At 39.4% G+C, this 24,873-nt stretch overlaps 1 protein-coding gene across 4 annotated transcripts in view; it reads left to right on the top strand.

Moving 5' to 3' along the window:
- CARMIL1 (capping protein regulator and myosin 1 linker 1) overlaps positions 1 to 24,873 on the top strand; it is a 190,616-nt gene that overhangs the window by 73,456 nt on the left and 92,287 nt on the right. For all 4 annotated transcript variants that reach the window (XM_064705708.1, XM_064705711.1, XM_064705709.1 and 1 more), the window contains exons 3-10: positions 5,756 to 5,806; positions 9,956 to 10,015; positions 12,249 to 12,370; positions 14,365 to 14,462; positions 14,815 to 14,885; positions 15,023 to 15,096; positions 20,124 to 20,199; positions 22,750 to 22,838. In XM_064705708.1, the coding sequence (XP_064561778.1) occupies positions 5,756 to 5,806; positions 9,956 to 10,015; positions 12,249 to 12,370; positions 14,365 to 14,462; positions 14,815 to 14,885; positions 15,023 to 15,096; positions 20,124 to 20,199; positions 22,750 to 22,838 (641 nt within the window). The remainder of the gene's footprint in view (positions 1 to 5,755; positions 5,807 to 9,955; positions 10,016 to 12,248; positions 12,371 to 14,364; positions 14,463 to 14,814; positions 14,886 to 15,022; positions 15,097 to 20,123; positions 20,200 to 22,749; positions 22,839 to 24,873) is intronic.

The following is a 24,873-nucleotide window of genomic DNA, read 5'->3' as shown; positions in this document are numbered from 1 at the left end:
CAGGCTCATGCTCTGTCCACGGCTCCAGTCAGGGAGCCTTTTTGAGGAAGCAGTGGTTGACTTGAGGAATGATAATAGGGAAATAAGCAGCAGAGCAGCCCCTTCATGGGGATGGCTGAGGTGGTTATATGTGCTGCAGAGCTTGCTCCTGTCTTGGGCAGCAGAGAATTGCACTGATGCAAGTAGCAGCTCCCCGTACTATGTTTTGGTCTTTGGCTGGCCACACAGGCACCAGCGACTTAGGCGAGCCTGGGAATGTGTTCAACTTGGCTAGGGTCGTCTCAGTGAGGGAGAAACTCTGTTTTTGTGTGTGAACTGAAATGCACTAAGCCTTCCCTAACAGCAGCAAAAGACTGCTTTAGTATTGGTGTATAAATAAGGGGACATTTGGAGTAGGAGTGAATAAGGTCCGTCAGTGGTTTTATCACAGATGGTGCTTCAAAAGTAGTCGAGACCAAACGATCAGAGTCAAACTCAATGGTGAGGGCTGTGTGGGTGAAGGTGGTGGTGCTGCAAGCCCTCAGATTGGGCATTTTTCACTGGTGTCAGCTCTCTGCAGACAAACCCACCATATGCCAAGCAATGCCACCATTTCAGATGCTGCTGCATACGAGTTCCTGTTGTGCCTGTGCTGATCAGCCCTCCAAAAAGCCCTCCAGGATGTCAGCTAGCCTCTTTGTGTAGCAAGGCTCAGTGCTTTTAGCAGGAAGTGCCTCTCTCAAACCCAGCTCTAATATCTCTACCATGGTGCTGAAAGGGGCCTTTTATCTAATCGAACTCCAGTTGCTTCAGGATGAAGCATTTACAACATCAGGCATGCAACTCGGGAAGGGAACGGTCGATCCTGTAGGGACTGAGGGAGGCTGGATGCTCTAACATGTATTGATTCATCCGTGTTTTAACCAAGCAAAAACTGTATTAGTGCTGCTGCTTTACCCCACATTATTGTGTGCACATTAGATACTGAGTCAGCAGTAGCAGTGGAAAGCTTATGAGAGGAATCATAAAGGAGCTAATAGAGGTGGAAACTTAAAAATGGTGATGTTTTGGATAATAATGGTAATGATTAATGAGAAAAATGGGGAAGGTATAACTAAGATATATACAGAAAAGTGACTGTCTTCTGGATTCAAGGCATTCACAAGATGATGGCTATCATAAGAATGTGATAAGAAATAAGGAAACCTGTTACAAATGCTTCGTTCCACGAGTACATTATAATGGAAGAGACTGAATCAATTTTGAGGCTGACAAAATGGCAGATACCAGGGGACAGTGGAAGGAAAGGTACGGGGAGTACATTTTAAGGTGTAAAATTGCAGCAGTTGATCAAAAAAAAGTACAAAGTTAGTTTTTGTTTTTGATTTTGGATTTTTTAAAGTATCTGTTCATCAGTTCCCAGCAAGGGAAAAATATTTGGTTAATCATCTTTATTTTGAGATTTCAGCAGAAGGAAGTTTCAAAACATCTGTGGTGGTGAGTGGTGGGAGCATCATGCAACTTCCCAGGCCCATGAAGTGTTGAGGAGGTTTGATTTCGTTTCATGTCTAGTCACGAAGCCCAAGTATGCTCACTGTGTTTTCCAGAACTCTTCATTCCTGAGCATTTTAAAAAGGGTAATGGTGTTTTTCAGATGATTTGCATTTCCTTATGGATTTGAAATGGCTTTAAATATAGATGACGTAGTTTTAGTTGCTGTGGTTTGTCTGGCAAAATAGATGCAATTAGCACAGAGCTGTGTTTCTCTAGTGATCTTCCCAAGAGTGACTGCCAGGTAGGGTGGCTGGGTTAACCCAGTGCAGCCCTGTTAATTTAACTTAGAATGGGTAATCCGGCTAGGATTTGACAATAAATGACAAAATGCATCTGTATATTATATTGATATGCTCACAGAGGATCTGTGTTATTTACTGAAATACATTATGTTTCTGGTAAATAGAAGATGACCTTATAGGCCATGAATCTCTGGAGACAGTAATTTGCAGGATATGTTTTTGGTGAATGCTTCCCAATTTTGTTTCATGTACATTCTGAGCAGTGTAGGGAGCGTTACAGAATTTGGAATGATAAAAACATTAAGAAATCATCAACTTGGGTATGTGTGTGTGAGTAGGAGTAATTTAAAATTCAAATAATAATCCTTTTTTATGCTTTAAAAAAGGCAGAGTAGGAAGATAGACCAAAGCTGCTGTTAACTAAATATAATTCTCTTTTGTTGTCCTTTCCATGGAGCAACAGCCAGGTTGTGTGTCCTGTATAAAATTTGTCTGGATGTACTTGCTGCCTTTACATCAGTCACTCGCAAACCTTTTGCGAGTTACAGGCGTGTTAAAGCATGAATTAACTCCTGAGCCTCTTTCTTCACCCTGTGTGTATTTACATTTTGGTGGGATCTTTTAACTTTATTGATGATTGAGTACTACTGGTGCCCCAACAAAAAGGTTATGGAGGAGCGGGGTTGTGACGCATTAAGCTGAACAAGTGAGATCATTTTGTTATCAGATGAAAAGGTGGCTTATACACCCTGCCCAACTGACACTCCTGATGGGTTGTGAGCCAGGGACCTCTTTATTCCGGGTTATCACTGGAGTTATGGTGCCTGCTGCTCTGAGCCTCTGGACTTCCACGTGACTTTGACCGTGACACTACTGTGCTCAAGGTTCCCTGGGCGCAAAATGAGTGTCGCAGTGACAGAACCTTCTTGGTAAGATGCCTGAGGATTGCTTGAGAGTAAGGGTGGCTGCTTCTGCTTTTTAGTTTCTTTGTATGAAGAAATCAAAAACCCCAGGAAATCTAGAATCTGCCTGTTCATGAAAAACAGCACTCTTGGATGTTTCTGAAAGCCCTAGACAATTGTGCAATCAGACACGTACTCATTCTTGTCAGAGGAATGCACAGACCTGGGTTTTCCTGCACAAAAATAGCTTGTTTCTCAAGAGGGGCCTTGAACTGTCGTGTGAAAACACCTCCAGTGCCTCTGCCTTTGGCGCCAGCGTCACATTTCTCAAGGGAAGGACTAGAGTGGTGTGTGTTTTTGAGAAGCCTGCAATACATGTTCTGCTGCCCTTACAAGTCCTAAATAACCATGCAGAATCCTATTGTCTGAGACTTGGGTGAGCCACATCCTAAGAGCCATTATTTGTTTATCTGCTGCAGCCTTATCGAGGAGAAGGAGGTCATTGAAAACAAACCATTCATGTTTCACAGCTCATCCAGCAAGTCTTGGGTTGAACTGGGGTACAGGCTACCCTGTTGCTAAACGTGAGCAAAAACAGTGACATTATAATGGAGATGTCACAGTAAAATTTGGAAAATATTAGGAAAAAACCAATCAGAAAGCAGTAAACTAAGGTGGATCCTTTCAAAGCTATACTTGCAGATTCTAACAGCTAAAATTGTGATAAATGGAAAGCCTCAGCCAATTCTGCCATTGTAAAAAAAGTTGTTAAAAAAGTAATAAATCTTGTCCTGCTGTTGTCAAGATGGGCCATTAATTTTGCAGTAATAATTGGCCTTCTCTTCAAATGATTTTACAGAAGAATCAAACTCTTATTTGTTAGAGTCTTAACTGTGAAAACTATAGAAATTTGTGTTACTGGATTTGAAACCTCAAGCTTTTTTTTCTTTTTGTACCATCTTATTGCTCAAGAGTAGCCATGTAGCTGCTGAGTGGGGAGTATCATCTTACAGCGAGCCTCTTTGTATATAAATGCATCTTAAGGTCAGTGGGTTTTTCAGCTCTGTTGGTTTTAGAAAGATCACTTTGGGATCATTGGTATGACTGCCACAAAAATATACACTGCCATGTGCTCTATTGGAACATTATTTTCTAATCTAATTTTGTTAGGGCCTTCTGCTTGCCTGGTTTACATTTAACTTTGTTGTTTGGACTGCTCATGTGTACAGTAGTCATGTTAAATTGACCCTTTCTAGGCTCATAAAATAGCTTGAACCCTTATATGCAAGCAAATATTTTCAAGCAAGACTGTGACGTGATTCTGCTGTAATGAGCTGTCCCACTGTGGTGACATACACAGAGCACTCACGTCTCTAATGCTGTTGGCCACTACCTAGAAGGTAAATATGGAAAGCAGTTCTTCAAAAAGATTCCTTTCTCCTGTCTCACTTGGGCATCTCAGGTGTAGTGACCAGAAGCTGCTCTGCCTGTGACACTAGAGAGGATTTTTTGGTGGTGCCCACAAAGGGAGGATGCCTGATCACCTCTCTTCACACATGGGCAGCTTGTGGATGGCTTCATGAGTAAGAGTGGCACTTCTGCTGATAGTGAGCTTATTTTGTGAGCATGGGGTGTGATCTTAGCCAGAGGCTCCCAGGAGAGTGGTGTGCACCTGCTGTGTGGGGCTGCCCTGAGGAGATGGGTGAGGCAGGGAAAGGATCAAGGTTTTATTACTGTTAGAGAAAGCTGTTGGGGAAACTGTGGCTGAGCAATGGAAAAACCCCTTGGGTAGGCCCTTCCCCTTTCCCTTGGTGCTGAACTGGGGAAGAGATACTTGGGATAGGCGTAGCTGGGAGGGGAGCACGAGAGGCTGTCTGTCCTCTATGCATGAACAAGGAAGTGAAGCAGCTTTCTCTGACAGGGCCAGGCTGTCATAAGGGGGCTTCAGGGAAGGGTTGAGCCTTGCAGGAGGCATGGGTGTTCTGCAGCAGTTTGGCTCTATGCCAGTGGTAACCAGAGCACTGGCTCTAATCATGTCAGCCCCGAAACAATCTACCAATACTCAATACTGGTGCTCCTAGGACTTAGCAAGATGTTATTCAGCTGAGGAACTGAAGCTGAAATCCAATCCTTGAAGTGTTCAAACTTGGATGCTGGGTGCATTCTCAGCCTGCTTCTTCCTCTCCAAGTGAAGAACATGTTTTGTGTCAACTTGATCATGGACGCAGGGAAGGGCTGAGTTCAGGAGGTCCTAGCTGTGGGAGAAGCTCTGCATGTGCTGTGGGATTTTGGTGCAGGTGTTTGAGTAGAATTTGCTTCTCTTTTTTTTTTTTTTCAGTCTGGGAAAAGGTGTAGCAAACAGCAGATATTTCTGTGGGTAAATCAACAAACAGCACTGTAGTTTTGCAAGATGAGTAATTCCTTTTGCAAAGAGTAAGTTCTGTGAGTGGGATGTGCTACTGGAGATTGGAGTGATACAATATAGAATCATTATATTTTGATTGGCAGTATCTTGAAAATATTTGTTTTCTCCCCAGAGTGACTGGTCACACTAGTCTAACTGCATTTTTCCATTGCCTTTACTGGAGAAGAAATTCAGATGCTATGAATGAGAAATCTTTGTGTTCTTGCTCAAGAAATGCCCCAAATGTGTCCAAAACTCCCCTGTTTGTTTACAGTCTCTTATATTGCTAATAACATCATGATGATCTTCTGTTTGTTTTTTTTTTTTTTTTTTAATATTTAAATACATCCTTTGTTCCTGGACTTCTCATCCTTGGTTGTTTTTAAATGTCACTAAGATTTCTGTTATATGATCTTGAGAGATTGGTTGAATAGATTTCTTCAGTTCACTGCTGTGCTAACTGGCTTATAGCTGATCAGATTGCAGCAGTCTCTTCAGTGTGTTCTACTGGATCTGATCCCAGTTTTGCTTCCTTTGGTGTATGACAGCAAAGGGAATCTACACTCACACTGCTAGAGGCTTTTTCCCTCTGCTTTCAGGATTTTCCTGGAAAAGAATCATTTATAATACTAAATGTTTCTTACGGATTATGTTCTTTTTTATTTTTTCAATAGGTGCTGGCATCATGTCGGGCGTTTCTTTTAACGTCTCGGATTCCCACCAAGGTAAAATCACTGTATTCCTATAAATACTCTGGGGCAACAAATGAAAGTTACATAAATTAAGTAGTCAAAAATTAGCATATTTTAGTTATGTACATCTGTTAAAAAAACCACAAAACTGAGGAATGGTATGTTGCATGGTTTTGAGTTAGAATGGTGCTTCTATTAGTATATGCCTTAAATGAATTTTTTTAAATATATAAAAAAATATATATATCCACACACTCCTTTTCCAGAGGAATTTTAATTTCTAGAAATGCAGATGGCTGAAGAGTTGTGTTGTAAACTCCAACCTGAAGAACTGTGAGAGGAGCCTGATGAATTTTATAGAAGGACAGTTTATGTGCAAACAAGCTGATGGTGTTATTCCCTCTAGTGTTTGTAGTGTCAAAAAGGATTGCATTTGATTTGGAGGCAGAAACTCTGCGTTTTATTAAATTCTGCTGTTTTCTAATGATTTTTGCTGTTCATTTTGAAAAGCAGTTTGGCAACTTGCCTCGCCAATGCTGCTGAATTATTTTTTCTGTGCCTGTGACAATTCATAATGATTGTTATAGAAGAGAAATATGATTTCCACATGAATAAGAAAATGACTGATGTGAAAGAATATCTCTTGTCCAGCTTGGAATCAGTGAATGGGAAATTGGCACATATCCTATTTTTTTTGTATTTGACATGTGTGTGTCTAAGTGTGTATGTAGATATTTATACACACACATGTATATACACACACTTTATAGAAATACCAGAATCCATAAATGGACCTATTGATGCCAAATTTTTAGTTATGGTCACTGGTAAATGTGACCATCCATAGCAATAATTTGAAGATGCTGACTGGCAGGTAGGATGAACTGCAGCTTGAATTTCTGCTGATACTCATTTTCCTCAGTCGATCACCCTGTCCCTGCAGCACAGATGTCTCCAGCTGGTTGTCTGTTGGTGTTTGAATCACTGCAGCTTTCAGCCAGGGCCTTTGCTTGCTTGGAAAGATAGATCCAGTTGATGAACAGCTCAGGCATCAGTGCAACGGCACTGTGACAGACAGGTGGTAATCATGATTTTGTAAAACAATAGCAAACCATTATAAGTTATCAAAAAGCTCTTGAAGGCTGAGGCTTGGAGTACTAAGTGATAACTCTGTTTAGTTGAGTGCTTCAGACAATTCTCAGAACTCATTAAATAGATTTGCACAGTTGAAAAACTTGGTTTTGTTTTCATTAAAATCTAAAATATGTATTCTGTAAGTAGAAATGTAATTTTTGTGATAACAAATGGAAGGAAGATGATAAGCTGTGCTTAGGATTTATGTAAAAATTAAACTTTTTAGGTCTGAACAATTATTAGGATGGTTGAAAATGCATTTCTAGCAGGGTTAGTCAAACTTAGTAAATTTTCTAATGTCTGTAGTATTTTCAATAGCTGCTGAGAAGCTTTCTGAGCCCAAGTATTTCCACATACCTGTCAGGCACTAACTCCTCGAAAGACAGCTGACAACATTCAGCAAAGATGCATTATTTCTCTGGGCACCTCTAACAAAATGGAGTATGCCTAGAGATGGCCAGTTCTGAGTAACTGTTACTGCTGCATTTGATTCCAAGCTTTACTTTAGCTTGAACAATGCTGTTGAGATGTATCCACTAAACAAGGATCAAAGTTAGAAAGAATTAATGTTGTTTAACTCCAACACCAACCCTCACTATTATCCTTAGATCGAAGATATTACAATGGCCACCTCTAAACTTCACACTCTGGTCCAATCAGTTCATGCCCACTAATCAACAAGGACTGATTGGGAAGGAAGGACAGTGCTTAAAGCTTGCTAATTCTTGCTACAGTCTATATAAAAAGTAATGGCAACATTAGTAATGTTGGATGTGTCATCAAGCCCACAAATAACCATATAAAATAGTTGTAGGAATGTAATTCAGATCTGTGGATGCATTTCTACTGCAAATTTCATTAAGTTTTGATTGAAAAAATTGAAAACAGTGAAATTAGCTGTCTGGTTAAGTGAAAGGTTCCTAAATGAGAGGCACAGATAACTTTTTAAGAGGATTTTAAAAACATATGATTTTGGGTAATAAATGAGGTTATGCCTTTTAAAACCTTGTAAAAATTATTTCTTAGTTTGAAGTAGATGACGTTTAGAACATGCTTTACGTTTTTGCTGCAAAGCAAGGACTATAAATTCATATTTTTAACTAGAAAAACTGAACCAAAGTTGAGCTGTAGATATAGTTCCATGTTTCCTGATATTTGTTAATTATAGGCAAGAGGATTTGCAGACTAAATTCCTGAGACTGGATCTGTGTGAACTTTTCAAATATTTTTGATTGTGTATGCATGTAATGACACTTTTTATATATATGTTTGGACATACATACTTTAGCAAAAAAAAGAACCCTCAAGTTGATAGGTAAATAATTTCCAAAATATGAAGGATTTCAATTACAGAAACTTCCCCCCTAAAATTTCATTGTGATTTAGGCAAAAAAATATGTAATTAGTACTGGAAAAAAAGAACTTTTCCCCTTCTGTGTGTGTAGTCCTGCTTAATTCAGTAGCCAACAACAGCTGCTATAGACTTTTTTGGTGGTTTTTTCCTTTTTTCTTCGTTCTGCCCTGAGTCAACTGCACAGGGCTGTGTCATCACAAAAGATTGCCAGGCCTAGCTTAGAAATAAAGCACTGAAGAGAAATGAATGCCTTGCACTTGGGGAAATGCAGGTGTGAGCCCTGAGAAGAGGCTTGTGCTGGTTCTGCCTCAGTTCCCCGCACTTGCTTCATAACCAGATGTGATGGCACCCCTGAAAGTGCCTGTTTGCTGTGGGTGCTGCCCCTGCAGCAGAATGTGTGAGATGAAGCACATCAAGTCCCCAAAACTTCAGAGTAAAGTTAGTTCGCCAAGAAAGGCCTTCGGCAGAAAGTGAACTTTGCAAAGAAATGAGAGGGGTGTTTGTATCTTCTGATGCTGCCAAATCATGAGGGCGACTGAAGGGATAAGGATTCAGAAAATAGACAACAAAGAGACAGTAATAACAAAGGTTTTCTGGAAAGATTTTTGATGGTTGGAAGCTGGTTCCTCTGTTCCTGGCTTTCTAATGCGCTGTTCCAGCCTTTACAGGGAGGGAGCCTTGTTAGCTGTGTCTGGGTTCTGGGCACCCCAGTAGTCATTCAGGGTTGACTTTTTCAAAAATACAAGAATAGAATGATATGGTGCTTGCCAGTTAGCCTGGGAGCACCCTGACTGTGAACCTAGGATAAGATAAAGTACAGGAAACTTTGTGCAATTCAGACGGACTGCTCAGTTGCACTGGTTTTAGTGATAACTAAAAGGAAATGAGCTAATGTCTTGCCCTGTCATCAGGATTCAGTCCAAGAGGTTTGTTTCTTTCTGTATATCTCAGTTGTTAAGATGGTTGTCGACATAATTGTGAATTCAGGTCTTAGCTACACTCCCTGTAGCCCTAGATTTGTCCTTGGAGAACTATTCGCTGCCACCTTCTAAGCTTCCATTTGGAGTCAGTATGTTCTTCCCTGCCTAGTCTCACTGTCATCCAAATAAACCACTCAAAGTTTATGTATCACTTCCTCTAATACTTTTAGATAAGCTAAAGTAGTTCTTGGACTTGTATGTTCATATCTTTATTTACTTATTTATAGATGTTATTTTTATTCATATATATGTAGAGTGTATATACATGTCCCTTCAGTTCTGGGCAGTAAAGTTTTTCACATCTGTGATCAGTGTAACTAATGAATAATTCTGAAGCTGTAAAGATTGTAATAAATGATTAATCAGACACAAGAATACGCATCAGTAGTGTATTGTATTAATGATGCTTTTTATAGGAAATTTTTTTCATAAAATTGAAAGGTAAGCTTTATGTGCTTATTGCTTGCAGTAAAATGTCCAGTATGGTATTCCTATAACCTCTAATAACCATTTAAACCTGTAACAAACAAATTTAAGTATTTGTTAAATGAAAAATGGGTCCAGGTATTAAAAAATACTTAGTGTAAATTACAGAAACTGATATTAAATATGAGTAGCCTGCTCAAGGTTTTATTAACCTCATTGAGAAGTTTAAGGGCTCTTTAAAATAAGATGATGTTTGCACTAATGTGGTGTTTTCTTTTCTAACTATAGTTAGAACTAACTTTCAGCTACTTGGAAATCCAAGGAGTAACTTCCAGTAAGCCAGGCCAGGTGAGTGCATTCTAGATAAAAGATACTTGTTTACTCATTGCTAAATCTGTGCCAGTCAAGGAAGTAATGCTCTGCTGTGCAGGTGTCTCCTTCCACTGAGCACACTGTGCATTTGTCTTCTTGCATTCTTGCTGGTCTAAAGTCTTAAAAATAACAATAAGAATTTCAAGAGTCATTTTTAGGAATGTTTTGCGCTTGGAATAATGGTAAGAAATAGATAGGGGTTTTCTCTAGTTCAGTATGGTGCAAGTTTCCATTTGTATCATAAGTGGATCTTTTCCTCAGAGCTGGTAAAGCAGTGGTGGCTGGTATGCAGTCAGCACCACACAAGCTGCAGTGGCTTCTGTGGTGAAAACCTTTATGGGGCAGCCGAAAGCTGCTGCTTACATTGCAGGCAGGAATGCTTTGCTTTCAACTGTTCTTTGTGCCTTTACTGTGTACAACACAAAATATATTTGACAGCAAGTTACGTGCCCAAAAAAAGTAATGTCAAAGGGAAGGTGCTGAAAAGAAGAATGCCTTTAGAGCGTTTTTAATTCATAATCTGAGCATGTTGACAAGATTTGACAGTTGTATCAAAGCCTTCATGTGTTTCATGTGTGTTTGGCTTTTAAAGAGCTTTTAAGGAATAGGAGTGCCTGAGCTACTTTGAACTCTGAAAAGCTCTCATTGTATTAACATCTTGTCTTTTTAACTTGTCTTTTGAAGCTTTCCTTAAAGGAGGGAAAATAAAAGGTCCAAGTATTTTAATGGGGAGACATTTACTAAATTCTAAGTTTTTGTGGCTTTTTTTAAAATTAAGGTACTAAAATGCCAGGTAACTATTGCTAATTATTCCTGGAGGCATAGACAATCACTGTTGTAGCAGTATTTACAAGAGATTTTCAGCAGCCTCAATGAGCATACACTGTTCCTAAAATATTTCTTAAGGTTTTTCACTTTTACATTCATTTGTGTTTGAATTGTGTGGGACTTCTAACTGAAGGCAGAGAGAATCCCAGATTATTTCTTGTGGAGCAAATGGTTTTGTTGCAGTTTTCCTGCAAACAGCATATGATAGCTGTGATATCAGAAGGGTATAATTTTGTGCTGGCCATCTTGCAGAAAGCCATGAAGAGCTTTCTACTGTAAGATAAGTGAGCAAACAGACAGAGGAATATAAGGAAATGTTGTGCTAATATGGGTGATGATGAAAACTGTGGTAAGTAGCCCACTCATTCATCATCAGGGAGTGGTGGCAACAGGCTCAGAAGGGAGTTGAATTGTTGGTAAAAAGTGTGAATAGTCTCAGTGTGCTTTAGGGGTAATACAGCCTCTTCTAGGATTATCATGGTGGTGACCCTAGGCATGGATTGGGAACCAGGAGAGCTCTGTGAGCCAGCTTCAATAAGAAGCAATCCCCTGTATCATACTGCATAGTGTCCCCTCTCCTCCTATCTGTCTTCCCTTATTTATTCCTCACGCTACCTTCTCACTGTGCATGTACAGCTTCCTGTCTAAAAGGTGATGGCTTGGGCTGTGCTAACTATTCACACTGGAGTCAGCAGAAACATTACATTGCTTCCTGTGATGCAGCCAAAAGCAGCAGCAGAGCTGATGTGTCACTCATACCCTAATCTGATTTGGTTCTGAACACACAATATCTAAGAGAGGCACGTTGCAAAAGGCTTTGTTTGTCTCCCTCTCTGAAGCACACATCCCCCGGACAGCGGGACAATCATGCTGGCTGAGTTACTGCTTCATCTGCACAGACAGACAGCACAGCACCACAGCATTTTCTTAAGCAGCACAGAACAAAGCATTAGAGCTTTTCCAGAGGATCACAGCCACTGAAGACTTTTACTTTTTGCCAGAGGAAATAGGCACCCTGCTCATTCAATAGTTTCCTGCCAGGCTGTGCTTGCTTCTCCTGGTGTTCTGGAACATGTTTCAAAAGAGTACAATGCTGTGAAAAGTTCTTGGTTTTCAAAGTGTCAGCTGAGGTCAGGATCCTTTGAAAATTGTGTTCCCGTGGGAAGCAGAGCACTGTTAGAAAAAGCAAAGTTTGAATACGGGGGTCTTTGTACATTCAAGAACAACTTTCAGAAACTTTACCTGGTGTATTGCTGTGTCATGTCTTAAAGAATAACAAATTCCTATGAGCATTCAACTGGCATTTAAAGTGTTTTCCTGTTTAATTCATCAACATGAATTATATGATACTCTTCTCAACCTCTTGCACTTTTGCTTATAGTTGATTATGGAAACGGAGAAATGCAGCATCTCCATGAAGATGGCATCCTCAGAGGATGTGAACGAGGTGCTGGCACACATCGGGACCTGCCTCAGGAAGATATTCCCTGGACTCTCACCAGTGTAAGTATCCTTTAGGGCACCTCTAATGGGAACAGATTGCATGGAAGCAGTGACAAACCACCCCTTTTTGCCTGCTGGTCTCCCCACCCTGATCTCAGAAATACACTGAGGATATAAGAATCATATCCATAAGCACTAAACTTCTGTCCAGGTGTATGGCAGAGCCAGGACATGGTGTAGAGCATTGGTAGACTGTTTGTCATCCTGTAGGGTCATAAGAGCTTTTGGGTTGAATGGGGGGTGCAGTTATTTGAGGTCTTAAGTTTTTATTTTACCCTCTTGCCTCTCCAGCCTCAGGTACAGCTTAGGTTCTATCTTTTTTGTTGTAACTGGCTCCATGTTCTATTTTTTCCCCCACCAGAAGTAAAATCTGAGTTGGGAGAGGAGGGAGAAGTTCCATTTACTTTCAGTGTTTGTGAAACAATGCACATGATTGTGAGCCTTGTTCTTTTCTTCAAAACTAAGCCCTTGGCAGTCTTGTCTTATACTTCCTATGGTTTAACTGAATTATTTGTCTCCTTCTCTGGCTTTTCTTTTCATTGCCTTACTTGTGCCTTTGGTTTTCTCTCATACCTGTGTCTCTGCATTCTATCATCTTGCAGCAATTCTAAGTAGTTTTTCTTCATTTTATTTTCCTTGTTCTCAGTCATTGCCTCATTTTCATCATGCTCTACCAAGTCATGCAGCTCTACTGTATTCTCTTAATTTCCTGGTTTTCAGCATTATTAGAAAAAAAGAGCTGTGGAAAAGTGTTTTCCCAGATATGTTGATTTTTATATGTGAACTTTAGTAACAGACTCTAGATGCGAATGATTAGGCTAAACTTACATGTTTTATTTTGGGTGCCTGTCTTTATTATTCACCTTTTCTGTAGGTGGAGTAGGAAATCAAGTTCATAAACTCTAGATGGCAGTTTCTTTTTTTTTTTTTTTGTTTTCATTTTTTTCTCACTTCCAGTTTTCCTCTTGGGCAGTGTAGTTACTGTCTTAGGGGAGATTGAGGTCTCCTTTCAAAAAACATGAACATCAACTTAATGTTTGTGAGGAGGGTTGCTATAAAATCTCAGTAATAATGTGAGAAATGTAGACAAAAAGAATAAAGAGTGTTGCAAGACTGTTTGTTTCTCTGGTTGTTTGTGAAGGCCTTGAACTCTCTATATGTTTTCTGTGGGTTTTCTTGAGAACATTGCTGGAGCAGTGGGTAGCTCTATGGAGTGCTTGTTTCCCAGAAAAGAAATCAAATTTCTTGCTCTCAGATAAGTTTTCCAAAATGAAGGCATTGGCATTGTGTAGATGATAGAGGACCAGATCAGGCAACAAAGGAGGGAAGAGATTTATCCAGTTGTATTGCTTATTAACTCTCTTCTACTCCACTTCCTACCCCCTCAGACACCTCATAAATTCTATAGTTTATGAGTCAGTCTTGTCATTCAGAAAACCAGATAATTTTATTTCTTAAAATGTAGGAAGGTACTGTGTTTCTTGTCTGTCTAGGGAAGAAAACTGATACCAAATTACAAAGATTGGAGCTGGATATTAAGAGTGCAGCCTAGAGGCCACATGGAACTGCTCAGCTCTTTGCACCATGGTGCTATTTCTGCATAATAGCATGGTGCATATTTCTGCAGTGTCTATACAGCAGTGGTTTCAGGGTAGCCATTAATACCATGTCTCTTCCCTACTTTGGGTGTCCTGGTGTCAGATGAGGGCCACAAACCTCCTTACGTGGAGTGATCCTGCAATACAAAAGGATTTAGTTGCTCCAGTTGTCACAGGGTTAATCAAAAGAAAGAATGAATGAATGAATGAATGACTGTTACTCCTGCTGTGCTGCATAATGGTATGTGTGCCTTTTAGGAAGCAAAGTGGGTTGTATTAAAAACAGGAATTCTTCCTATGCACTCATTTTAAAATGCTCTTAAAATAAAAAGGTTTACGTGTTTAAAAATACTTTCAAAGCCATGAATGATGTTTTCCCCGCTCTTTTCCATCTAGGAGGATTATGAAAAAAGTAACTATGGAGCCTTCAGAAAGACTGGCTAATCTCCAGGCCCTGTGGGACAGTCAGACTGTGGCAGAACTTGGACCTTGTGGTGAGAACGAATTTAAATGCTCAAATGTAAAAGAGGGCTGGAATTGCAGTGTCAGGAAGTTTAATTCTATTTTGGGCAGAAGCTTGTAAAGGTGTAATTAGTTTTAAGGTGTAATTAGTATGAGGCAGACTTCTGATTGGTAGGTGAAGGCACTATATTAAGCTTTCTTGCAACTTACCACGTGAAGATAGGATAGTCTCTGTTCCTTTCATAAGGACAATGCATAGTCTTCTGAGAGAAAAAGAGAGTGAGTTTTAAAAACTGGATCTTTAAGTATTGAAGTGTCCTTTTAGATGTACATTTGTTTGCTTGTGTGACTACTGTGTTAAAGAGTCTCTTGGGTTGTTTGTAGGAGGCTTTTCACAGATGTATGCCTGTGTTTGTGACTGGCTCGGATTTCCCTACAGAGAGGAAGTGCAGTGGGTAAGTGCTTGTCTTGTTCTGAAGCTCTTTTCAGCTACCTGTACTAATGATGAAAGAACAGGTAAATCCATAGTGCTTGACAAAAACCACCCCACTACAGTTCTGTAAAGGGGTATTTGCTTTTGTATTTTTAACAGGATGTTGATACGATTTATTTGACACAAGATACCAGAGAGTTGAATTTGCAAGACTTCAGCCACCTTGACCACAGGTAAACCATGTGCAGTAATCATGCTAATACTGATCAAGTGGGATGGCCCCATAGCTGTTACTGTGAAATTACCATCTGTAGCATTTTAGGTTTTCAGCACAAAGCTGCTGTTTTTGCACCAAAGCCCCATGGAAACCTCATTTCATTCAGGAGCTGGAGGAGATAAATATATTTTCTTATTGGAAGCAATCCAAAAAGTTAGAGGATAGATACTTTTCCTGTGATGGCAGATATAAGAGCTCAAATTCAGCAGATAAAACATGCATCTACATCTGGTGAGCAAAGCAAAAAAGGAAATTATGAAGTCTTGACTTCTGCAGAATCTTTTTTCTCATGGTGTACACAGTAAAGGAAATTAATTTTTGTCAGCAAGTCAGTAGAAGGTTTAAGTTGTTCAACTGAATTCCAGCCAGTTGTCTCTTCACTTATAATAGATGCTATCAAAAATATGTACTTCCAGAAAGGAACTAATTGAGGGTAATTTTGCTGTGAGATGGTGAAGCCTAGCTAAGTGTTGTGTTTAGTTTACTGAATTTAGCTGGCTGAGAAAATTGGATTCTGAGAAAGTTGAATTTGGAGATATTACAAGTAGGAGAAAATGGGAGGGAAGCTTAACTAAAATTTGTCATTATACGAAGGAAACTGAAAATTTTAAGAAAGTGTAAATAAGATTGAGAAAGCATTTGTTTCTTTGGGAGAAACCAGTGAAAGAATTAAGGATCTGCCATAGATACAATGTTAAAATATCATAGCAGAAAGGCTTGACATGGAGGTAGGTAAATAAAAGTATTTTGCCGCAGCATTCTTTACAGGTTTAAGCTATCTGATGTGTGAACTTGCAAATGTCCCATTCAAAGATTTAGCTCATTTTCTGTGCCACATTGTCACAGCCTGCAGTGAATCCCTTGGCAAAGTTACCAAGCAGTGTCTGTGTTGACCAACTCAGAGGGAACTCAAGACTACAGGGCTGCAGCTGGTGTGTGGCAGATGTAGCCAAAGATTCTTTCCTTGGTTAAGCCTTGCTGAAAGAGGATAAGGGGAGGAATACTATTAAGCACAAGCAAATTTGGAGCAAAAACTTAACGATGCCTTAAACATTTATTGCAAGAGGAAGTGATGAGAAGACTGTGGGACATTGTTGAGAAAGTGACCTACAGATACACAGCCTCAATGGATATTACATGTTTGAACAATTCATTAGGAAAGAGTAGGTAGAATTGTTTTAAATATTTAGAATATCTCAACAGGTGCAAATGAGTTTGGCTTCCAGAAAATGAAATAATGGGGCATGTTGTTTTAGAAGATATTTTCATTAAAATATACCTTACAAAATTGCTGAAGAAATGTGTTTGTGCTCTTAAGCAAAGTCTTTTCTAAGTGCTTTAAGATTGTCTAAGTCCTAAGATTCAAATCTATTTTGGAGCCATTTAGATGCTATGGAATCTATCTTGTGATGAGAACATCTACATGTTGAGGACTGAATTAAGAACATTTTGGATTGAAATTTCACGATGAAAATTTTAAAAAAGCCAAACCCTTGTTATTCACTAAAAATACAAATTAGGAATTGAAATCCCAGTCAATTCAAGAATGTTTGTAAGCATTTTCCAATATATTTAAGACCGTGGAACTGCTGTGAATTTACTGCGTAAAGTCACAGTATGTCATTATTCTTTTGGATTTTGAAAGGCTGTTGTATATCTCATTCACCTAATTTTTGAGGTTGCTGAACCTATATAGTTTATGTTGTGTAGCAGCTCTGAAGCAAGGTAGGACAAGTGCCTCAGTTCTCTAAATACAGGGCTATGCATTGCAAAAATAAACAATTTGTGTTTTTCCAAGTAAAGCATTTCAGTTAAAGGTCAACATAAGATGGCATGAATTATATATGACTTTAAGTTCCCAGAGCATCACAGCATGGCTTGCTGCATGGGAACATGACTTCCAAGGTTTTATCTGGAGCTATGTTGTGTTGTGAACCATATAATTGTTAAAAAAAAAAGACCCAAAGTGAAAAAGGGCTTATTTGATACGGTTGCATGATCTTCATCTGTGTTGCATATGTTTTAGCTTATTTGGACATTCAAAAAAGTTTAAAAAAAATGTAATTGTTTAGATTTTTTTCATTGTGCTGTTGAGATTTCTTGCCATCTGAAATACACAGGGGGACTGGGATGTTGAAAAAATGTGAAAGCATTAGATGCACTGGAATCTTGTTGAGGCTTGGAGAGATTGTCTGCATTCCAGAAGTACAGAATTTGTTTTTATTTTAAGATGGCACAGATTTATCTTTTATAAATACTACTTTATTCTGGATCGCAATTTTAATTAGTGTGAACATCTCAATGTAACTCAGTGAGGGAAAGTTATGAGAATGCCCTGCTTTTGTAACTGGTTCTTAGCTTTCTTTCATGCCATATTGAAAAAGAATTCAGGTTATTGTTAAAACCACATCTAGACTGCAATAGAATAAAATGAATCAAGCAATATATAATTTTGAATAGAAAAACTCGATAGCAAGAATATTGGGGTTAAATGAGCTTAAAGCAAGAGAAGGATTAGAGGTAAATTCCTGAAGGGGACCCTTCTGACCCACTGGTCAGAAGCACCTTCAGAAACTGGAACAAAAAAAAGTCTTCCCTTAAAATCAGATGGTAGAATTTGATAAAGCAAAGTTTATAGCCAATAAGTACAGCTGCTTGCAGAACAGGCAGGGACTCCACTGTCTGCAGGAATGTTGAGAGTAGGGAAAGAGATGTGTGGAGGGGAGCACTTGGTGTTTGTGGAGGTCCCAGGCATGACGGGAGTTTGAACAAACAGGCCTTGGATACCACCGAAGATTAAACTATTCAAGAAACATCATTGCAGCTGGACAGGAATATTTTAAAATAAATCAGCCCAGCTGATTTGCAAGTTCTCTTCTTTAAGTATTTCTTGAAAGTGTCACAGCTCTGCCCCCGAGACTGAGCACCCCTTGTCTGTCCTTCAGCCATTTCTCTCCCGAGCCACAGAAGGAAGGGGGAGAAAGGCACAGCCTCAGGCAAGCTCTGTCTGCAGCCACTCTCCTGTCCAGAAGTTCCTGAGCTCTTGCCAGCCCTCCAAGCTGCCTTACCAGCTCCCTGGCAGTGTGAACACTTGCAGTTGGTGATCCCCAATCATTGTCCTGCTGTTCCTTTGAGGAACTGGGCTGCTGCTGACAGCTGACCTACAAATGCTCGTGGTACCTTCTGCTGCTTTTGGAGGTGGTGCTCCACAGCATGACCAACTCTGCTCCACCAGCGCCAGCCTGTCCACTGTGTGCCCAGCTGTGCTGCCTGGTTACTGCTGCATGAACAAACCCAAATTTCACCTGAAAAATTGCTCGTACATTCATTCCACTTCCAAGGCAAAGGCAGTGGCAAGGGAGGCATCAAAGCTGCAAATCCATTACCACCTTAGTCATCTTACCAGGGAACCACAGAGGGAGGAAGCAGACCTCTCTGTCTGTGGGCATTCCATACTCCATAGAAAGATTCCTGCCTGCCCAGCCTAAGGGGGAAGTACTTCTGGGTTGTTATTTTTTCTCACCTAACATTTCTGCAGTTAGTTATTGCTTTACATGGAGATGAAGTGTGTGTGTGTGGTGTGTGTTTGTGTAGGAGCAAAAACAACGTGGGGGACAGAAATAAATCTATACACTCGATGAAGCTGCTAACTCTCTGCTTTGCTTGTGGAAACGAATTCACCACACAATGTGATGTGTGCTGTGAACAAGATGGAAAGATGGCTTAAATCCTCGAAGGGCACCCCACACTAGTTCCTTTGCAGGAGTGTGAAAATGTCTATTTGCATGAGCTTCTCAGTTGGTGAGCTACAGCCTTTTGCTGCAAAATGCTGCACCTTCAAATCTGTTACCTTAGTGATGCTTGTACTTCCAAATGTAGCTACTGCAGTTCCCAATATAGCCCATGGATTGCTTGTCCACGTGATGTCGCCTTGTCTCCTGGCTTTCCTGTGTGTTTAACAATCTCCCCAAAGTGTCTGCGTGTTCGCAGAGGAAAAACTGTAGGAGGGGAAGAATAAAAAGAAGATGGGAGAAGGGTGCTGCATGTTAAGTGCAGACCCGTGTACCTGCGTATGTCCTGAATGAAGGATCGGGCAGGGTTGGACTAGCTCATCAAAGCCAATACTTTAAAAATTCTCCCTAGAAAAACAGGCTTGAATGGCACTGGTTTGCTGGTTTGATGAGTTAGTTTGTGTATGTTACAGCTCTTTATTTCATTATGAAGACACAAGGACTTTCTAAGGAGCTGTTAAGCCTCTGTGTAGGTGTATGTGAGTGTTTAATATGCAGCACCAAACTGATCAGAGTGCTGCAATGTTAAATGGTGTGATAGTGCTTGATGAATGAATCTGCTGGGGGGAGCGTGCAGATGTGACATTCATCAACGCCTGCTGCTGGAGAAACCTAACACAGGGAGAGCAGATCACGTTAAGAGGCTTGGAGTGAAGAAAATGGGAATAATTTAGAATTTCATTTGTGAAATCCCTTTCACAATTAAGGAGGGTTTGTGCTGAATGTTGCATTATCCTGTTGCAGGTCTCCTATTTCCTGGGGGAATTTAACTATAAGAGATGAGACAAGGTGGCGTTCTCTAGAAGCATTCAGTCATGGAATTCTATTAAATCATCAGACTGCCAAAAAGCTTTTTAGCGTCATGCTAAATTATAATTAGAGGTGATTAAGAGGCTTAAACATGTCACAGGCTGAAGAAAAAGTTATGCTAAAAGTAGGAATGGCAGCCCAGACAAATTCCTGATTTAAAAATTCATACTAGAATGGATGCTAGTTGTCCAGTCAGAAATTTTTATTAAAATAAGAGGGAGATGTGCAGCTGCTGTTTTTTAGAATGAAAAGCTTTCTGTAATGGGGATGGTAGGCAATTAGCATTGCAAAACTATGGGGAATGTGATGTGGAAGAACACTTAGGAGATTGTTTCAAATGTCAGTTATATGAAATGTGTGTAAAAGTGTTTTTCTTTTCTAGAGACTTAATACCTATAGTTGCTGCTCTGGAGTATAATCAGTGGTTTACAAAGCTGTCCTCCAAGGATCTGAAATTAGTAAGTAATAAATTGAAACAATATATCTGCTTCTACCAGGCTGTGCTGTGTTTTAAAGGATACTGTTACATTTTTTAAAGTGAAATATTTTTAGCAAATACAACTGGGCAATCTATGGCCAATTTTTTTTTCCTGGAATTGTATCAGAAAATTATAAACTGTTGGATAGTCAGTTAGCACTATAAAAACACTGCTGAGAATCTGGTCTTGTCAAATTTCAAATCATATAGTTTGAAAACTTTGTTGGTTGATAGTAGTAGCCTATAAAACTTAATTAGGCATTGCTGACTCCCCCGGACAATATTATGTGACTGATTGGAAAGTAACTTCAAAGCAGCCAGAAATCTTAGTTACTTTTGGAGGTGAAGAGAAAAGGCCAAGATTATGTGGATTTTTTCCTGGATAAAGCACATTTTTTCTGTGCAATTTTCATTTTAACTTGATTATTTTCTCTCCCAGTTTTCCAAAACACTGATATGCGCCACCAGTATTTTTCCATATCAGTTTTCATTGCTAAAAACAAAAAGAGAGCATGTTTAAACAAGTTGGACTACTGAAAAAAGGGCCAAGAAAAGCAGTAATTCAGTGACAATTTAAATATGTCAAAATATGCTATTTCTCCCAAAGACTGTAGTCACAGGTGGAGTTAGTGGTTTGCTTGAGAAACTGCTTTTATGCTTGCCTCCAGAAGCTTTTGCCTTTAAAAATTAATGTTACATTTCCTCTTGTTTAAATGGATGCCATTATATTGCTAAGCTATTATATTGCTAAGCTGTCGTTTCCAATGGAAATTCAGTAGGATCTTATGTGATTCTTGGCAAAAGAGTAGGCAAAAAAACTTCTTTCCTGCTGGGAGATCTCTCTCAAAATTATGCACAGAAGGAAGGTGGTGGTATTTTTAGTGCTGTTGTAGTTTGCTGTTAAAATCAACATTGTTAAAAGGTACAATGCAATTAATCAGTTTCTGCTTCAATGAAATGAGATAGTTTGCTTAGTTAGAAGACTGGCTGGTGTAGTTTGTTTAGAACAAAACCTGGCCATGTTATCTATCTGAGATATATTTATGTGAATATTTTGGGGTTTTTTCTTAGTAGCTTTGCTGTGGAAAACAAATAAACTTAGTCAGTCTAGGAAATGCATCAGATACTTAAAAAACCCAACCTCTTATCTTCCACACATTGAATTATTAAGTCAAAAAAGAGGAAAATGGAGATTGTTGGGCAGTAAATCCATGCCCTAAGAGCCCTGCCAAGGGTCACTATGAGGTCAGACATGTCCGGAGGCCATCGAGTGCATTGTGTTTCACGAGTCCCACTCTGGCATTGTGTTTGATGCACAGTACCCACATTGATTTTACAGTACAGGCATGAAACTTTCCACTTGCTGTCACACTACTGTAGAAATGTTGTGATAATATTCTGAATTGTTCCACCATGGATGGTAAAGAAAGCATTGGGAAGATGGCTGAGTAGACAGTCTTCACCAAAAATTGTCAACCTTTACCGCATAAAGGATTAGTAAGATTTTACGTGAGTGGTAGAGCAGATTTGTTTTGTTTAGAGTGGGTTTTTTTGAACATTCAGTTAGTTTAAAAGTAAAAAAACAAAAAAAACCCAAACCCTAAAAAATACACAAACTAGAAAATGTCAGATGGTCATTAGAGACAAAGATACCCCAGGTATGAATGTCACATTGTAGTCTTTAAAGGCAGGTAATAGAATAGTTTCAGCACTTTATGATCATGACTGAAATTCAGCTTTGGATATCACATGAATTCTGGTTAGTATGAGCTCTAGGGGGAAAAAGAAAAGTCAAATCCAGAAGCAAAATAAAACTTTATAATAAAAGGTGATGATGTACAGAGTTCATTGCATGGCTTTTGAATGATTACGGTTTTCTCTCTCTATCTGAATGAGCAGAGCAAACAAACTCTTTTGTTGTCATGTTTTGTTCATGGCACTTGCAAATATCCATGCAAATTCTAGAATTCAACCACAGAAAGAACATGAGATGGGATTTGCTTCTCCATAGGCTGGAAGGATTCATACTCAAATATACTGGCCCTTAACCACTAGTCCTAGGGAGCCTTTGGAGGATCTCTCTTGCTAGGGTATTTTTGCTCCCGAGGTTTTTGGGTGTTTGTTTGTTTGCCTTGTCATTCCTGGTCAGGCTTTATTCTCCTTTGCACTAGTTACCACTTTGTTTTACAGGACTTGTATGCATATGAATAAGATTTCTTTTAAAATTGAGTGAGAGATTTTCCTTAACCACATGATTTAGATTTTCACTGTCATTATAAAAATTCTGCCCCTTTTGGTTAGGAAGCCTGATTCATTAGTTACTTGCTTTTAGTCTGCCTCCTGCTTCTCTTAAGTCTTTTCCAGTAGTCTTCTGTTCACTTTTCTGAATGTTTCTGGTATTTTTACTTCCTATTTATGTATAACAAGAAGATGGTTGTGGCCTGGATCCCATTACAATGTACAGCTTAACTCGATAACTGTCTGTTCCGTGTTTGTGTTCTTTAACTCTGTTCTGTCTTTTCTGTGGCAGTCCACTGATCTCTGTGAGCAGATACTGCGAGTGGTGAGTAGGTCCAGTCGCTTGGAAGAGCTGGTATTAGAGAATGCCGGGCTTAGAACGTAAGTAATTCCTTCACAATGTCGCTTCAGGTGCTGCTTGCTCCCACTAAAAGGATGTGTGGTGTATGTTAGCCAGAATAAGCATTAAAAAAGCTGTGCTCAATGTCATCTAGTTCTGAGGAGCCTCTAGTCACAAGCTTTTTATCAGATTTTCCAGAGGGTCTGTATGTCCAGGAAATCCCTTTCAACTGATGTATTTTAGGATTCTGCCTGGAAAGTTGGGCTAAGTAGAGCAAAGTGATTGAAAGAGAGCGTAAACCTTAAACTGGCTCCTAGTGTTCCTCTCCCAGATATGGGTCCAATAGAAGTATCAACACCTTTTTATCGTTTAAAAAACAGTGGTTTTTGTTAAAAAACCCCATACTATTCCATATGCCATATCACATTGCTGTTGTTTCATTTCCAAATGAGTTTGTGTTACCTTAATGTGGATTGCTGTCTGCTCAAATATAACAGGACTTCTACATTAACAACTCTTTTGAAGAAAGTAGATCAGTAAGTTTAATGGCTTGCCATAGACTTAGAAGGAAGATACGCAGGAATAAGCCATACAATTAAATCCTTGCATATGTTTTAAATACAGGAAGTTGTAGTTACTAGGTATTTGCTTTTTTTCCCCCTTCACAGGAAACAGAAGCAAAGTTCAAGTTACTTCCAGCTGTGCTAGGTTATACTTGCAGTGCTTGTTTTAATCTTAGGGTAGTGTCCAAGACAATGCAGACAAGATAAACTCTAGAGCTAATGAATTATTTTTAAATTAAAAAAGCAGTGTAAAGGTGGGAGAAGCAGAACACTATGCAGAATTACAAATAGAGGGAAACAAGCACAGTGGAGATATTTGGTGTGCCTTACATTGTCTCCTCTTCCATTATTGGAGTCTTTTTCTCCTTTTTAAAGTTCACTTCGCATTGAAATGCCTTTGAAAGAAAATTGCCTACATGACACAAGAAATTTGAGGTCGAGTTTGGAATAATATGGGAACTTTCTGATCATTAGTGCACTGCCTTAAATAGCTGTCATTCAAACATAAGCTCCTGGTTTTAATCTTGTTTTCCAGTATGTGCATTGAAATCTAGTGATAATCATTAATATTAAAGGATATGTTGAATACCTTTGCACATTGCCTACCTTAATTTATCACAGTTGGATTAACTGCTTTCAGGTTTAACAGGACCTGACAGATAATCAACCTGTGACTTTGGTTTTCCTGTCTCCATCTACATGCAGAGTGTTTGGCATTGTGCCTTGGTGTGTATCTGTTCTGATCAACACTGTCTGTTTTTGCCAAGGATGCATTTGTCAGTTTTGCCATTTTTCATATCTGTTTGCTAGGAGACCCTGTTGTTGCTGGCTATCTTCCTTCCCATGGCTTACAGACCAGTCATTTTTAATGAGCTGTGGTACAATGCCAAACCAGGGTTAAGCAAGACCTACCAAGAGTAAAGCTGTAGGAAATAACCTGAGCAGCTGCAAGAACATATTTCTTCCTGCAGCAGAGTCAGTTTAAGATAATTCTGTTCTTTTCTATCTCCAGCCACTCATTTCTGTGATTTGGTTTGGGCCACAGCCTCATAAACACTTGTCATCCTCCCAAATGATGAAACAGCAAACTATTGTGCAGTAGCAGTAATAAAGACCCAGAACTAGGGAAGTGTGAACTTCCTGTTGGGAAAAACAGGATGTCAAATGAAAGCCCCTGTCTGATAAGATTTGTGCTTTCCAGTTTAGATGCTCTTGAAAATTTTATCCCTATTTCTATTGCTTTAACCACACATAAAGGATGCAGTTTAGATACCCCTGGAAGGCTTCAATACATATAGCAATCATTAATGTTTTGGTAAGTGTTTTAATTAACATACATGATGTCTAGATTTCAGGGAGAGCAGAGTCATTCAGTCTGGCCCAAAAAAATAAGCTTGAAAAGAGTGTTAATCTCTGAGGCATTTTAGAGGAATGGGACGATATGTGATAACCAAAATACTGATTTCTGTGTGGGCAGCTCAGCTTATTGATTAGGCTGGGCTTTGGTGTCTGC

The sequence above is a fragment of the Zonotrichia leucophrys genome, chromosome 2, assembly GCF_028769735.1.
Source record: "Zonotrichia leucophrys gambelii isolate GWCS_2022_RI chromosome 2, RI_Zleu_2.0, whole genome shotgun sequence".
Classification (NCBI taxonomy): Eukaryota; Metazoa; Chordata; class Aves; order Passeriformes; family Passerellidae; genus Zonotrichia; species Zonotrichia leucophrys.
This window is presented reverse-complemented; position numbering and strand designations above follow the sequence as displayed.